This window comes from Eleutherodactylus coqui, chromosome 3 (genome assembly GCF_035609145.1).
Source record: "Eleutherodactylus coqui strain aEleCoq1 chromosome 3, aEleCoq1.hap1, whole genome shotgun sequence".
NCBI lineage: Eukaryota > Metazoa > Chordata > Amphibia > Anura > Eleutherodactylidae > Eleutherodactylus > Eleutherodactylus coqui.
Window position 1 is genome coordinate 187,995,176 of NC_089839.1, and position 18,173 is coordinate 188,013,348.

Genomic DNA, 18,173 nt, shown 5'->3' on the forward strand with positions numbered 1-18,173 from the left:
CATGGATATTTTTTGATTGTTAGGACGTTGTTTCAAAAGTTGTTTTTACATTCGGCTTGGGCTTGAGCTTAACCTGACACAAAAATATCAAAAAAGTCTGGAAGAAGGGTAACGGGCTGTATTAGTAAACAGGTTATAAGAGATTACGTTTTTTTCTTTAAATCCAATGTACATATGGGTCCTTTCTCACTCGGCTTTGAAGAAAAAAAAACTTGTGTTAACTACAACGCTTTAACCCAAAAGGTAGTCATCTTCTGCCACTTTTCCCGGGATATGCTGAGTCAAGAGGAAAGGTAGGGGAGGACATAGCTGTATAGCAAGCAGGATTCTGTGGCAACTCCACTTCCTAGATGGGTGGCTGAAGGTTATGCCCACCACTACTGTTCCTCATCTCTAGGTCTGTACCACGTGACTGCACTTTGAGAATCTATTATAACCTGATTGAACTTAGGAGGCATACGGAGGTGTAGTAAGGCTTTACAGAAATGTATGGGCCCCATATTACGACTAGAACACTGTATGAAGCCATGATACTCTTTAGCTGAATAAAGCCTTTCATACATATAAGATATAAAAACCAGTTTGAACCTGCCAGTCCACTATCTTATCTGTATGGGAGCCTCATGATTCTTCAACAGATGCCAAGCCAAGCATACATGTGATGGGGGCAGTTGGGAGGAATAGCCATTGGCAAAATGTACGACGGAGACTAAAAGTAAGTGGGCACCTCTAAGCTGGCCAAATAGTTGTTTTTGGCCATTTTGGGTGACATTTGGCTGAAAAATTAGGGTGAACTGGCATTTGCAATGGCTGATGACAGACTTTAGACTGCCAAAGATTTGATCTGCCCTGTTGGAAAATTTTGGGCCGAACATGGTCAAAATTGTATGCAAGTTCTTGTAACTGTGGGGACTAAAAGATGTAAATCAGTTTTTTAAAGATGTTATTAATTATTAAAAAAATACAAAGGTAATAAAAGTTTAAACCTCCACTTTTGCCATAACGCATTATTTATCCCGCTCAGTGAACATTTTAAGAATTAAAAAAAAAGCCAGAATTGTGCTTTTCTTGGTCACACCGTCTTCAAGTCATATGTACTCCAAGATAGTACCAATAGAAACTACAAGGATGTCCTGCCAAGAATCAGTCCTTGCACAACTATTCCAACGGAGGAATAAAAAAGTTATGTCTCTTAGAAGCTGACGGCAGAAAATAATTTTATTTTTTTCCAAAGATATTATATTTCAACAGTAGTACAGCAAAAAAAACGATATAAATTTGGTATTGTAATAAGCGTACTTAGGGTGGATTCAGATGAACGTATATCGGCTCGGTTTTCACGCCCAGCAGACATACGTCATCTCTCTCTGCAGGGGGAGGAGGCTGGAAGAGCCAGGAGCAGTGCTCTGAGCTCCCGCCCCCTCTCTGCCTCCTCTCCGCCCCTCTGCACTATTTGCAATAAGGAGAGGTGGGACGGGGGCGGGGATAATTCTTGTAATTTAGCCCCACCCCATCCCGCATCCTTTCATTGCAAATAGTGCAGAGGGGCGGAGAGGAGGCAGAGAGGGGGCGGGAGCTCAGTTCCTGCTCCTGGATCTTCCATCCCCCCCCCCCCCCCCGCAGATTAAGACACCGTATATCAGCTGGGCGTGAAAACCGAGCCGATATGCGTTCGTCTGAATCCACCCTTATCCACAGAATAACGTTATCCTGTCGTTTTTGCTGCAGTGTGCATGCCGTAGAAACAAGACCCCCCCCCCTAAAGATGGTGAAATTGCATTTTTCTTCTATTTCACTTCACTTAAAATTTTTGAAAGTTTTTCAGTACATTATATGGTACATTAAATAGTACCGTTGAAAAATACAACTCGTCTCGCAAAAAACAAGCCTTCATACCGCTACATTGATGGATAAATAAAAGAGCTATTTATAATTTTTTAATTTATAAATAAAAGAATTAAAAATGATTTTTTTAAAAGAGGGTAGGAGAAACCAAAAATGGTAAAAAAAAAAAAAGTTTGCGTCCTTAAGGGGTTAATGACCGTTAGTCCCCCTCTGCAGACAACTCTTACAAATACAACTAGTGACAATCCAATGATGAATGAAGGGTTTGGGGACAGCTAATTTTTGTTTGTAATTACCCATCACTCCGAGAAGGAACTAATCTACGTTCCGCACACTGTTCTGCTTTATTTTCAGGCTGGAATAAAACATAAGGAGGTTTATCTGAGATCCATTATGTGCGCGCTCAGCAGCAGGACACAACAGATTGCCGCGTGGCCGTGTCCTCTCCGTAGTCACAGATTTTTAGGTCAATGCAAGTTCACTAGGGGACTCATCAGGAAGATTAATAATAGGTGCATAGCATTAAGTCAGGGTTATTCATTAAAGTAGAGATCATGAAACAGAAGAACAAAGGGTTGTGACTTTTAAATACAAATGGGACGTTCCGATGGCAGAAAGCGATGCAGAAAACCAACATGTTACACTGAGACATAGAAAACGAAGTAACAATGTAAGGTGAAACTCCAGCAAAATCTGAAACTTCAGTAAACTTTTATTGTCAGAGTTAGGGCTAATACAATTTTCCTTAAAGGGCTCTCTAGGATATCATTGTGTGCAATTGAAATGGGCCCCTGGGTGGAGGTCAGACCCCCTGGCAGGTTTGGAGTTGGGTGGCTGGTGACCACAGAAGACTCAGGATTTGAACCCAAGGGGACTGCCATTGGCAAGATAGGTACTAATCACTTGCAGGCCAGATTCTAGGCCATACCTGGAATAGCAGGCGAGTACATCAGGGTAGACAATGGCTTACGGCAAATAACGTGCTGAAGGCCGGACAACTTGCTTCTTAACTTTAGGCCCCCTTCACACGAGTCTATGCATTTTTGCGCACCTGAGTGCTGCTTATTTGTGGAATAAACAATGCGTTTTTGCATATTGGCATATTTTACTATACTTTTTGCACTCGCAAAAAAAAAAGGTGAAATGGCTAATTACTCTAATGAGTTCCAATGTTTCCTTTGCATCTCCTATTGTATTGCGCACCCCGTTGACTTCTATGGGGATTTTGGATGCGCAGGTAAATAGAGCATGCTGCGTTTTATTTTTTGCACGATCGAAATGCGCAGAAAACACGGACATGTGAACGAACCCATTGAAATCAATGGGTGCTATGCTCTGCGTATTGTTCGTGCAAATCTTGTGTGTGCAATACATTTGTGTGAAGGGGGCCCTAGTAAAACACGCAACTGAAACAGTCTCTATCTGCTTTATATATCCAATAATTCGGAACATGCGTTCTTGTGATAAACAGTCTATTGCAAATATAAATCAAAGTGGACTTCCGATTCACGAAGGATGACTTGGCAGCGATCAATAGACAGTGATAGTTCTTTGTTAGGCCGGGCTCACATGAGTGTGTGGTCACAGCGTACAACGTGCACAGGTTTTGCGTGCGTAATATGCAATACTAATCTCCCATAGGCTCCTGCTCACAAGAATTGTGTAAACAACATGCACAGCAAAATGTTCTATCTTGGCATGTATTATGCGCACATGCATGGCGATCAGCAGCACGCAGCAAGTAGCATGCCATTGCGTACTTGCTGTGTGCTCGTGTCTCTTGCGTGTGGCACACCGCAAATTATGGCCGTGTGAGCCCGGTCTATTTAGGCAAACAGTCTGTGATGTATAAGACTTACAACAACTAGAGTCCGTTTCTTAGTCCTCCGCTGCACGAAGAGTTGCTCACTCTCTTATTTCTGGCGGTGGTGGGACATAAAGTGGCAGCAGATATCAAGCTCCTCAAGCAATAGTCTTCATCTGTTCAAGGGTTCCCAACTAGGGAACAACTCCTTCTGTGGAACTCACAGACCGGATACTGGCTCTTGTTTGTAGGCTGTGCCAGAGGGCCTGGTACAGAACCACGATGGCAGCCATTTCTTTCCTCTCTCCAACATGCAAGGCCATGCCAGGGGGCCTGGTGCAGAATCCTTACCAGCAGCTACTCTTTCCTATTCACATGGCATTGTATATCATGACACTATGTGAAATTACCTTATCTAGTGCCCCAATATCTTTGGGACCTTACCAGAAGCGTAACTTGTAGATTCGGTGCCTCAATGCAAATTCTGTAACAGGGCCCCCCAACTATAATGCTTTATTCATACTACTAGGCTTCCTATATGGAAAAGAGAGGCCTTATGGGCCCCCTAAAAGTCCTGGGCCCAGGTGCAAGCACATCCCCTGCATCCCCTAAAGTTACGCCCATGGACCTTACTAAACATATGATCTCCTGACATCCTTTAACATAATACTATACATTTACATGGCAAAAGAAACAAAAAACAGTAAAAACTGAATGACCACTAGAGGTCAGCCTTTGTCCACAGTTTAACCCTTTCCAATCCAATGTCGGGCCTGCCCCGACATCATCATTTTCCTCCACAGCTCTGATGTCGGGACAGGCCCGACACTGCAGTGCAGGGGTGCATCTGCACTTGATCATCAGACACATCGGGTGCAGATACACTCCTGCACTGCTCCTCATCGAGGACCCCTGAGGAGAAAGCAGAAAGGGTTTTTAACCCTTTCTGCCTTCTCCTTTACATATTACATAGCGCTCAATTAGTGCTATGTAATGCACGGAGATTCCGCCCGGCGATCATGTGACCGCTGGGTGCCACCTAACCCCAGCTGTCATGTGATCGCCGAGCCAGGAGGCTGAAGGGAGAATGCGGAAGTAATACTTCTGCATTCCCCCCGACGGTGATGTGACCACCGCCACCCTCCTGAACTCTTTCAGATCAGGAGGGTGAAGAATTTATTTTTTCTCATCCATTCTCCCCAGCTCCAATTTATTTGGAGCTAGGAAGAATGGATGAGAAAAAGTAAATGGATTGGAAAGGGTTAATACAAATATCAACATACCTTCTTTAAAAATAAGAAAACAGAGAAACAAATGTGGCACATTCCTTCACGACTACCCCCTTACACAACAGTCCTGACATTACTGTGCGTAAGTACTGTGGAAGCTTTTCATGTTCTAAACTTTCACTGAAGGTGCTTGTGGTGATGTGGGGTCCCATTACAAGCCTTGCTCTGGGGACCCATGATTATTTGTTACACCCCGGCAGAGGGTCATTGAAATCAATGAAAGTTTACTGAGAATATTGCTTCCAATTTTGCAGTGCCCATAAACTAAAGAAATTGGCATAGTAGAAGGGGAGTTGAATTGGTAGGTGTAATTGAAACAGGTGCGAGATATGACACGGTAAATAAAAACACTTTACACAGGTTTACCAAGTAAATAATAGTTTACTGAAAATTGGATACTGCACAAAAGTATTTCTGATTGGCTGTCAGCACTGTCTTATAGGTTCCATATTCTGGAGTACAGTTCTACTTTTTCCATTATTCTGTCACTCCATAAACACAGCAGACAGTTCAGAATCCATCGCCCAGGAGGTCAGTATCATGGCTTAATACCACAATTTACAGCAGTTCATATTATGTTGTCAACTAAGACAAGTTTATTAAAGTTGACTTATTGGCTTTAAACAAACATTTCATATTGTTTGTCAGTGTTACCTGCAATGATGGCGATATAGTCCATTGTGGTGACTGTATTGGTATTTTACCCCTGTTTATATTTGTTCAGACTTTACAGATATAGATATATTTAGACTGTTTGTCAAAGAAAATCCAACATCTAGAAGAAGTTGTTATGGCATGCAGTTACATCTCAGGCAGATATGTAAATGATGAGAGTTGTGATTAGATGAAGGTCTTGCCACCTGAGGCCCTAAAAGTGGTTCCCCCCTTGGTCTATAAAGGCTCTGAGGCTCCTTGTGTGTAGTGACCTCGTCTTCCGCTTGTGTGGAGCTTGTTGACCACTATACGCCTCTAGGACGCAGAGAAGAGATGTCACCCTGTTACCAGAGTCTGAGAGGGGCGCATTATTGGGATGTGAGAAGCTGGATGGTTGTATCGACGAGTTGCCACCACCGGGGCCGTTCTGACCAGACTGTTAGGAGGATCAGGATGCCCTCGACAGACCACCTGTAGAGGGGATCATCTGATCATCCAACAAGCACCAGCAACTCCAACTGTTTTGTTGTCCACCATCCAGAGACAGCTGGCGCCATCATTACAGGCCCCTGTGTCTGTCGGAACCATTTCCAGGTGCTTGGCTGGAGGACATTTGTTCTCGCGGCACCCATTATATGTACGGCCTCTGACACCCACCATCCTTTCTGTCTGCAGTGGTGTTGTGAATGACAGCGAAAAATCCAGGTTTAGTTTGGGCCCTAATGATGCTCATGTTTGTGTCTGGAGACCTCAGGGTGAGCACCTCAATCCTGCCTTTGCTGTGGAGCAGTGCACTGTCCCCTACTGGTGTGAAGGTCTGGGGGGCATCGTATATCACAGTCGGTCACCCCTAGTAGTGGTACAAGGGAGAATGATAGCTCAGCAATATGTTCAGGACATCCTGCAGCCACATGTGTTCCTCTTATGGCTTCCAACAGGCAGCGGGCTAATGCTCAGCTGCACACACAAGGGGGTCACCGGAATGTCTCATAACATTATCACACTTCCATGACCTGCCCGGTCGCCAGATTTATCACCAATAGAACATGTATGGGACCATCTGAGATGCCAACATCAGCAGCCTAGGAGTTTGCACAATCTAGAGGCTCAGTTACAGCAAATGTAGACTAATATGCTGTAGGATACCATATGGAACATGTACGCCTCCATGCCCCCCATATCACATTTTACATCCAAACTAGAGGCCATCTGGGATGCCAACCTCGACAACCTATGAGTAGAAGTGTTCCTAGCTATTTTTGTTAACTAACAAAATGCAGAATGAATGAACAAAAGAACTAAATCCCATCAATATTTGGTGTGACCGCCCTATACCTTCACAACGGCATTAATTCTTCTAGGTACACCGGCATAAAGTCTTTGAAGTAACTCGGCAAGTAGGTTGTTCTAAACAAGCTTGGAGAACTAAGCACTGTAGATGTTGGCTCGCTCAAATCCTTCTGTCTCTTCCTGTAATCCCAGACAGATTGGATGATGATGAGATCAGGATTTGTGGGGCCATATCATCGCCTCCAGGACTCCTTGTTCTTTACACTGAAGATAGTTCTTAATGACATTGGCTGGATGTTTGGTGTTGTTGCCCTGCTGCAGAATACATATGGAGCCAATCAGATGCCTTCTACTTTTGAAATCATTCTTACTTTGTGGCATTTCTTTCCCTCCTGCCTAAAACTTTTGCACAATGCTGTGTATGTATATATATATATATATATATATATATATATATATATATATATGTGTGGCTGTATAGCAGAGCTGGCATGTAATAGTCCTAAAACCCCCTCACCTTAGCCCGAATGGTAGCAGGTAGCACAAATTCACAGTTTTTTTTCATCCTTTCTAAATTAAACCAAGTGCAGTCGCATTTATTCTATCATCTCGGTGTCTCCTCATTTACTAACTCAAGCAAGATGACAGACGCAAGCAATAACATCTCCCTCCACGGCGGGAGCCAGGTCAGTCCTGTAACAAGTAGATTTCCCGAGGGGCCTTCTATTCACACATGAAGAAAACTCTAGAGTCGCCCTTTTGTACAGAAGTGACGAGAACATTCGCTGGTGTGTTTCTTCCGAGGGCCTGACACACATCAACAAGATGCATCCAGCACCTGATAAATTGGAACTACATTCAAGGTCAGAGCCAGCAAAAGAAAACAGCGACCGCTGAAAGTCACCGGTAATAAGTAAAACGCGGTCTGCGGTTTACTGTCTGAATCCTGGATGACTCGTGGTACAAACCTATAGTTCATAATCACCATATAATGGGAGTTTATAACTTTTCTGTCTTCATTAATCAAACTTTAAAACATTATTTTATTAAAGGGATTATCCAGGATTAGAAAAACAGCACCACACTTGTCCACAGGTTATGAGTGGAATTGCAGCCCAACTCCGTTCACTTCAATGGTGCTGAGTTGCAATACCAGACACAGTCCAGGGACAAGCATGGCACTGTTTCTGGAAGGAAAAATGTTTTTCGAATCCTGGACAATCTCTTTAGGCATTTTATGATGTCTAATCTTTCATTTTGGCTGGTGCAATGTCTACTCCATTTAGATGCTGCTATGATTAGTGGCTATTACTAGAGCTCCACTGACTAATGGGACTTTGCTGTAGGCTGAAAGACAACTCTCAGATTGCTTCTCTTGCCCTCCCTCATGCTTTACACTGCAGGTTGGCAATCTTCTTTCCAATCATTGAGTAAATCTTGACACAAGGATAGAGATGAGCGAGCGTACTCGCTAAGGGCAAATACACGAGCGAGTATTGCCTTTTGAGAGTACCTGCCCGCTCGTCTCAAAAGATTCGAGTGACGGCAGGGGTGAACGGTGAGTTGAGGGAGTGAGCAGGGGGGAGAGAGATCTCCCCCCCCCCCCCGTTCCTCCCCGCTCTCTCCCGCCGCTCCCCGCACCCTAATCTTTTGAGACGAACGGGCAGGTACTCGCAAAAGGCAATACTTGCTCGAGTATTTGCCCTTAGTGAGTACGCTTGCTCATCTCTACACAAGGATAATCATTTCCCAAACTTTTACCATAATAATGGTGGTTGATCCTGGGCCACCATGGACTACAGCTCTATGCAGTCTGCTGATGATAGTTTCCAGCGGCTGGCCGCACAATGCTAAACCACACCCACCCGTGGCTGCCAATGGCCACATGAATTTGAGGAAAAATCATGTGGCCATCAGCCATTGCGAGTCGGTGGAGTTTTAGACCCATGTGAACTAAGACCTTGTGAACCTACCCTACATAGTACTCTTAAAGGTCCTAGTTAGTATAGTTAGGGCCATGTAAGGCCTACCTTTCTAGGGTGCCCGTACATTGTGCATCCCAGCCACTGGTAGCGCAAGCATTTTACCACCAATTGCCAGGCGGCACCCATGTCAAAAACAAGTGCAGCTTGGCAAAAAACTAAAAACATACTCTACCTGTGGATGGGACACACCATTGTAAAGGGGTTGCTGTTAAAAAAATGTTGTGGGCCGTGAAGCAACGATCCTTTGGATTTTATTGCCTTATGTTAGTTTATGGGTGCTGCCTGACTCCTGCTGGCCAAATGTGGAACTGTTCCATGGTGACGTAACTGTTATATTTTGCTCTGGGTTTGCTGGCTGAAGGATGTGCAACTACAGCATTTTTTCATGCGGATTTGAGCCGCGGAAATCTGCACGGATAGCTGCCCATAGAAATGAATGGGGCTTCCACAAATGATTTTAGGTCTGTCGATTTGATTTTATTGTATTTATTTAGTATCCGCGCAGATCTAAAATCACAGCCTGCACCATTACATCGTGGATGTGGCTCCATTCATCACTACGAGAGTTTAGGATCTGCAGTACATCCGCAAATACATTTAAATGCATTTCCTCAGGATAGATCATCAATAGTTGATGGGTGTTGATCTGCCACTAGGGACTCCAGTTGATCAGTTGATTTTCTGATCGCTGTGATTGCAGTGGGGCTGGATGTCATCATCGGAAGAGTAACAAGCGGTTTTGCTCCCATTGAAATCAATGGGCCTGGGGGGGGGTGTGACGATTGGAAGAGGAAGTGTGACACCCCAGGCTGAAAGTTTTATATAATTCCTAATCCCATCCCTGATGCCAGCCGTTATCCAATAACTGTGAGTGGGGATAGGATAGGGCATAGCTGCGACCAACATGATGGCTCTTTTGAATGCCGCTATGTTGGGTTCAACTCTAATTTTTCAATTGGGAAGGTAGGTGTGTGATATATTGTACTGGCAGAGAATTTCACCAGAAAAACAATGGCATGCTTCATTTTATATAACTTTATTCGTTCTCCTGTTAGCACAGAGATCATTCTTCATTACGGACAATGTGAATGATGGGATTATCTCAAGCAGAACATCTTGAGATCGTCCTTATGCCAGGTGAACGAAGCAAAAGTGTCATCACCGCAGAATTCATTCAACACCACCCAACCAAACCTCCCACTACCTAAAGTGCAGTTGCCAAACTTCTTTCTAAATTCTGGGAAATAGGTTCTATTGCTGATAAATCAAAAACTAGGTGACCAAAAACAGTAACCGATGAAGCTTCAGCAACTGCTGTTCTGGCCTCAACCAGCAAGAGCCCACATCGTAGCATGCGTTGCCTGTCTCAAAAATGTGCGTTTAACCGTGCTTCCATATAACAAATTTTGTATACACATTTATGGCATCCTTACAAATTGCAGATGCTGCAATACCTGACGAAGGACGACCCAGACGGTCAGATACAATTTGTAGAATAAGGGGACACATCAACTTCAGATAAGCCCTCGTCTTCCCTATCAGGTGCTTTTCAGTGATGAAGCACATTTCTACGTGAATAGTGAGGTCAACCAACAGAATCACCAATACTGGTTGGACACAAGCCTCACTTGACTGATCCATCTAACATGGTTGCCTCACCTAAAGTGATGGTATGGTGTGGTGTATGAGGTCCCCAAATTATGGGCCCCTTCTTCATTGAAGGAAGTTTAAGAAAAGACAGTTACGCAAGGTTGTTGGTTGAAGACGTCTTGCTTCATGCTGTCAGAGTACGGAACACTCCAACATTCTCAGAGACTATCCTGATGTGAGGTTTCCCCAAAAGTGGATTGGTCATAGGGGTCCAATCGAGTGGCCACCACGTTCTCCTGAATTAACCTCTTTGGATTTCCATCTGCAGGGTCATGCCAAGGCATGTCTCTCACCTGAAACACAATTGTTGATACCTGTGCTAGTATTCAGCCTGATGTTTTGGTGAGAGTTTATCAAGAATGGGTAAAAAGGACAGGGTTAACACTCAAACATGGTGGGCAGCATTTCGAACACATTTTGTTGAAATTATGGTCAATTTTCTGATTTCACATAAAATTACTGTGTGGCATTGATTGAAATCTGCGGTGATGACATGTGTGCTTCGTTCGCTGACATAAGGACGATCTCAACACGTTCTGCTTGAGATTATGACATCATTCACATTGCCTGTAATGAAGGAAAATCACTGTGTTAATATACAAACAAATACAGTTATGTTAAAACGAAGCACGTTATTGTTTTACTGGTGAAATTCTCTGCCAGTTTGATATATCACACACCTACCTTCCTACTGGAAAAATTAGAGTTGAATCCCAGATTCAAAATGGCTGTCACGTTGGTTACATGGCCTAACAAGTTTCCCTTCCATTAAAAAGATATTGATATGTTATCCAAACTCATCATAAGCTATTGAAATAGCAAATAAACTGTGGCATAGAAAGTTATCTCAATGCCTTGAGTCAAGCTGAAGTTAGCTACATCTCTAAAAGTGCCCATGTATATTAGATGAAAGTTGTCCAAACCCAATAATTTGGTGGAAACAGATGAGTGTCTAGTGTGTCCCTAACAGCATGCCTGATCCTTTTCTTTCACCTCTGCTAATGGGAGAAGTTCCTGGCCACGACTTACTTTCCTCTCCCCATTGAGAACAGATGTGCACTGGAAGCCCGAAGGACTCTATTATAGCGAATCGAGTCAGTCCAGTCCAGCCTGACTCCTCCCCCTCTCGAACTCTGGACACAGTATACTCCGAGATCTGCAGGGGGGAAAGAGTCAGACTAGACTGTACAGAGCACAACATCCAGCACTACTGAGAGTGAGTGCAGCCACAGAGGAAACAGTGTGTACAAGTGGGGCCATAAAGGAGACTATTAGGCCTCATGTCCACGGGGAAAATCAGGCCCGCTACGGATTCTCCATGGAGAATCCGCAGCGGGTACCTCCTGCCCCGCGGACATGAGGGCTGAAAATAACAATTACTCACCTCTCCGCACGCTCTGGATCTTCCCTTCTTCGCGGCTTGATCTTCTCTCCGTCGTGGCCGGATCTTCTTTCTTCGGCCCGGCGGATGTGCTAGGCACGCCGACTGCGTGCCGCGCGCATGTGCCAGGCACATCCACCGGGCCAAAGAAAGAAGATCCGGCCACGACGGAGAGAAGATCAAGCCGCGAAGAAGGAAAGACCAGAGCGTCCGGAGCAGGTGAGTATATTCTGATTATAGGTCTCCCGCGGATCCGGACGGCTTCCATAGGCTTCAATAGAAGTCTGCGGGAGCCGTCCCCGCGGGAGACCCGCACCTAAATGGAGCATGTCCATTTTTTTTCATGCTCCAGATTTTTTAAAATTCACTTTTATTGACCATCCGCGGGTATTCATCTACCCGCGGGTGGTCAATGCATCCCTATGGGATGCGGATCCGCGTGCGGGTGATCCGCTGCGGATTTTAATTGTACTTTTGCCCGTGGACATGAGGCCTTATTTTGTGGGACCACAGAAGGGGCACTGTGTGAAAGTGGGGACACAGAATAGGCACTGTGCACAAATGGGGCCACAGAGAGGGCACTAGTACTTAGGAAGGGGGGGGGGTACTGAAAGAAGCATTGAGGGCAGCAGTAGGATGTGGACCTTGTAGAGTTGGCACCTTTTTAACCAAAAAATACCAAGCTAAAAGGGGGCATGGTTTGGGCGTGGCTTAACATGGCGTTTAATTTGGGGTCTGGCAAGATGGAGGAAGGAGAAAAATAAAACACAGTCACATCTGGTCATTAATAAGAAAAAAAATTCTGTATTGAATTGGTTAAACTACATTAACCCCTTAACACTACGGGATGTACAGATCCCACTCCATACAATGCAGGTGCCGGCTGTTCTTTATATCCGACTCTGTCTGCAAGAGTTCTGATCAGCACTCTCATTAAGCGCAGCTGTTAACCCTTTACATGCCGCTGTCATGCCGTGGCAATTAGAGCTCAGAGGTCCCGAACGGCCCCTCCCATGATGGGATGGCAGTTGCCATTTGGTTGCCATGGCAGCCAGGAGTCTTCTGAAAACCCTCAAGGCTGCCATTGCAGATTCTCTGTCAGATTGCGGTATGATGTAATACTATGGTATTATTTCATTACATCATACTGCAGGAGCGATCACACGATCACAAGTTGATGTCCCCCTATGGAAACTAAAAAAAAATTTAAGAAATCAGTCTAAAAAAGTTTTATTAATTATTTTTTAAAAAAAGGTCCCATAGTTTAGCCCCTCCCCCCTTTTCCCATGTTTATGATCAATCTAAATTTTAAAAAAACAAAAACATATTTGGTATCACTTTGTCCATAAAAGTCCGATCTACCAAAGTTATTCATTATTTTCCCCGCACAGTGAACAGCGTAAGGGCGGCTTCAGACAACCGTATATCGGACGGGTTTTCACGTCCGGACGCTAGACGTTGTCCCTCTCTGCAGGGACTTAGCTCCGCCCCTCCAATTGCAAATAGTGGTGAGGGGCGGAGAGGGGGCGGGAGCTCCCGGCTCTTCCAGCCTCCTTCCCCTGCAGAGAGGGACACCGTATATCAGCTGGGTGTGAAAACCCGGCCGATATACGGTCGTCTGAATAAGCCCTTAGAAAAATAAAACACACGTCAGAATAGTGTTTTTTGGTCACCCTGTCTCCAAGAAAAAATGTATAAAAAGCGATCAGAAAGTCTTATATACTCCAAAATGGTTCCACTAGAAGCTACAGGACGTCCTGCAAAAAACAAGCCCTCACCCAAAAAAGTTATGGCGGTCAGAAGATGGCGACAGAAAATTATATTTTTTCCCAAAAATATTTTATTTTTCCAAAGTAGTGCAGCAAATTAAACTATATCAATTTGGAACCATTGTAATTGTACGGAAACATAGAATAGGGCTATTGTGTCTTTTTTGCCAGTGTGTACGCCATAGAAACAAGATCTACCCCCCATGGTGGAATTTAGGTTTTTTTGGCATTTCACTCAATGTAGAATTTTTTTCAAGTTTTTTTTTTTTTACATAGTATCAAGGAAACATACAACTAGTCCCGCAAAACACAAGTACTCAGGCAGCAACGTTGATGGATAAATAAAAACCTTAAAGGGTTAATATGACAGTCAGCGCTGACCTAGGATCCTTAGAAGACTCTAGGAGGAGGCTTCACCAAAATGGCCGCTGTACTAAAGACAGGATCTAGTGAAGAAACAGCTTGAAGCCTAACGCTCTAGAAGCGGGGCTACAGTGACAGCGTGGACAAACATTTCTTAACCCTGGTAAAGCAAAGCTGGTAGAGCCGAGACGGATCAGCTCGTGGTCCTGTGACCGAGGGATAGGTTACTTTCGGCCCCGGTGTGGCGGTCACCCTGTGTTGTTGTTTCCTAGTTCAAACATGTGAGTGCCGCGCTGGTGCTGTGACCCTGAGCGGCGGAGTGACATGGAGCGGAGAGACTACTTCGTGTCCCTGGTGGTAAGTCTCGGGCTGCAGCGTTATCTGTAATGAGACACTCAGCGAGCACATGGTGGGGCGGTGACAGCTGAATTCTGCTGACAGGGACAAAGTCTATAAGTTGTGGAGGACTTTATTTGAGGCTGGCATTGTGGCATTACTATTAGGCTGCCACTGTGAGTATGACACTGAGTTTGACGTGATGGGCATTACCATAAGGCTGGCATAGTGGGTATTGTGAACATGAGTGTTACCATGCAGCGGGCACAGTGGGTTTTACTATGATCTTGGCACAGTGGGTAATATGAGGATGGCGTGGTGGGTATGACGGTGTGGCTGGTACAGTTGGTAATATAGTGAGTGTGGGTTTTACCGTGCAGCTGGCACAGTGGTTAGTAGTGTGTGGCTGGCACTATGATGTTAGCACGGTGGGTAATACCTCGAGGATGGCATGGTAGGTATTACTATGAGCGATTAAAATCTTTTGCATGAAGAGCTCTGGCATCACACGACTGCCCGTGTGGTCACATTGTGACACCACATAATGTGACGGTGGCGCCGCTACTGCTGGGCTTTTGGTCGCAACTTTAATGCGTTTTTTTTTTTTTTTGGACAGCTGAATACAGGTCGCCGCAGCTCCCTCGTCACCTGTGGCTCCCCCGTCCCTTGCAAGTCTCCCGTGGCTCCCTCGTCACCTGTGGCTCCTCTGTCCCTTGCGGCTCCCTTGCCACCCCAGTGGCTCCCCTTGTCCCCCACGACTTCCCTGTGGCTCTCCGTCCCTTGCGACCCCCACCTTTCCCCCTGTGATTCACCCTGGGGCTCCCCTCCCACGGGGAACCTCGTCCCTTCTGACTCACCCCCCCCCCCCCTTTGTGAGTCCCCCATGGCTCTCTGACTTCCCTTGAGACTCCCCCGCGCCCCTCCCTTCCCTCAGTCCCCTGCAGCTCCCCAGTCCCCTGCAGCTCCCCAGTCCCCTGCAGCTCCCCAGTCCCCTGCAGCTCCCCAGTCCCCTGCAGCTCCCCAGTCCCCTGCAGCTGGGAGCACAAGGAGTCACAAGGAGCAAGAAGCCAAACAATAGCTTTGTTAGAGACAAACATATAAAGCAAACCCCATGAGGAGACGCAAGCACGGGGCCCACGGATAAGGGATAAAAGTGCAGGCCTCGGTATTAATATACAATGCCAGCCCCAACGACTCTGACTTGTTACCCCATGCATATTTTGATGGCAGCCATTAATAGGCTTTATTCTGATGTGCCATCATGTGACCGCGCTGCATCAGAAGCCTGGTGCGGATCTCCTGTGCCGCAGGGAGCCGGTGCTCAGCTAACAGCGAGGACCAGAGAAAACATGGATCCCCGATGTTTAACCCTTTCACATGCTGCGGTTGGCCCCGGTAGTAATAGGGTCCCCCACAGTGGCCCTGGTAGTAATAGCTATTACTACTGGGGCTGACATAGGGTACACTATTACTAATAGCCTCCCCCCCTGAAACCCATATACTTATCTCCTGCTTGTAGTCTAAGCGGCGCTCCTCCTCTTCTCAGCGCTGCTGCGGGTGCACATAATGTTGGAAGTGTGTGCGTCCAGACGCATCCTCCTGCGGAACCAAGGAGGAGAGGTCGAGAGGAGGATCCCCAGTGCACACACTGCATCAGCGCCGCTGAATGATTACCTGCCGGGAAACCGCGGCATCCCAACAGGTAATCACTATTGTTGTAAGCAGCCATCGACGCGCGCGGCATAGGTTCGCCACAACGGGTCTAGAGGATAGACTGTTTCTACACCAGCATAGAAGGGGTTCTTTACTGTAAGAGCAGTGAGACTATGGAACTATCTGCTGGAGGACATGCTGATGGTGAATGTGATAAGAGTACAAGAGGAGCCTGGAGGCCTTTCTTGAGCGATACAATATTACATATAGTCACTAATTACTTCAGAGGGGTCGGTAAACGATTGCCAGATTGGAGTTGGGGAAGAATGGGGGAAATTAGCTTGTACCTCATTGGGATATTTTTGTCTTCTTCTGGATCAACAGTGGGGGGTAATAGGCTGAACTGGATGGGCATCTGTCTTTTTTCGGCCTTACATACTATGTTACTAACAGTTCATTAGGATGTATCAAGGTGCAAAAGTGTCATGGGGGGGGGGGGACAAGGCATTGTAGACCCTACAAACATGGCAATGACAAAAATTGTTAGTGTCACCATTGGTTACTTGATATTAAACTAAACTTAAAATCAAAATGCTCCCTAGTCTCTGAACTCCAGGAGTTGTTTGTACCCCTCTTGGTCCGGTCGTCATACTCCAATCATTTGCTTTGTCTTCCAGGCCGGAGGGACGGCGGGGATGTGTGTCGACCTTGTCTTATTCCCTCTCGACACTGTTAAAACCCGACTTCAAAGCCCTCAGGGGTTCTCCAAATCTGGTGGCTTTCGTGGCATCTACGCAGGCGTTCCTTCCACAGCCGTAGGATCATTTCCCAATGGTAAGTTTGAAACTTGCGCGTTCCCACGCACCGCTCCGGCCTATAAAAAGTGGTGCAAACCCAACCAGTTGTGGTGCAGAATAATGACGAGAGGTCAGCAATTACGTCTTCACAAAGGGAGTCCCGAAGGCTCTATATTTTATCTTGTTTCTCTCTTCTTTAGCATATATGATTACATACTTATCAACATAGAAATCTGAAATTGCCAGATATTTTAATCCCTTTAGAACCAAAACACCCCGTGAATTTTTAGGGCTTTTACCCATGTGGTGGTTTTACTGCCCTGTGTTTTTTGTTTTTGTTTTGTTTTTCTTCAGCTCAGAGAATATTTCTTTTTTTCCTGTGTTTTTTTTCTTTCTTCACATATAAGGCCTCCTTCCCACGAACGGATTTCCGCCGCGTAATTCGCGGCGAAAATCCGCTGCGTTGCCCGCAGCTATTAGGTTCTATTGAACCTAATAGCACAATGCTCACGATGCGTAATTCCAGCGCGGAATTACGCACCGCGATTTCTCCCGTCCTCACCCGCAGCATGCTCTATTTTCTGCGGGTGAGGACGGGCTGTACGCATTGACGGCTTCCATTGCAGTCAATGGAAGCCGTCCGTTCACGCTATCTCCCGCTGTAACCAGCGGGAGATAGCGTGAAAAAACGCTTTCCCGCCCACCGCCGCGCGTCATATGACGCCAAATGACGCGGCCGGCCGCGTCACGTGACACGGCCGGCCGTGCACGTGACACGGCCGGTGACGCGGCGGTGGTGGGCGGTGACGGGCGGTGACGCGGCGGTGGTGGGCGGGGAAGCGATTTCACGCTATCTCCCGCAGGTAAGTATAGGGGCTCTGGGGGGCGCCGTGACGGGCTTCACAGCGTAATATTACGCGGCGGACCCCGTCACGCTCGTGGGAAGGAGGCCTAAGGCTATTTTTTTTTATATCCTTTTTTTCACAGCCCTTTCTTTTTTTAATTTCACTGTTTTTCACTGTAGCTGGATCCATAGGAGCCCCAGTTACAGGTTAAAACATCCCTCTGTAGTGACAGTAGTCACTGCTAGAGCTGATCTGGCATGGCAGGGGGCACCCGGTGGTCACGTTAGCGCCTGGTCAAATAGTGGAAGCTATTAGAAACTGCTTACGCCTTCTCCTCCGGGTCCTTGACTGTTACTAACGGCCAAGAATCTAACCTGCTTGATTGGAAGAGCTTTTATCCCATGCCATATCATTACTATTGTCTGCGAATAAAGTCCAGGACCAACATTGTGAATTTACTGTGTTTGGTCCTAAAGGAATTAAAGCATTCCTTTAGTCCTGATCAAACCAAG

General features: G+C 45.9%; 1 protein-coding gene across 1 annotated transcript in view; it reads left to right on the forward strand.

Moving 5' to 3' along the window:
- The first annotated feature begins 14,266 nt into the window (after window positions 1-14,266).
- Window positions 14,267-18,173, forward strand: part of SLC25A26 (solute carrier family 25 member 26) — a 124,081-nt gene continuing 120,174 nt past the window's right edge. The window contains exons 1-2 of the mRNA XM_066596662.1: window positions 14,267-14,387; window positions 16,697-16,853. Of these exons, the coding sequence (XP_066452759.1) occupies window positions 14,355-14,387; window positions 16,697-16,853 (190 nt within the window). The 5' untranslated portion in view covers window positions 14,267-14,354. The remainder of the gene's footprint in view (window positions 14,388-16,696; window positions 16,854-18,173) is intronic.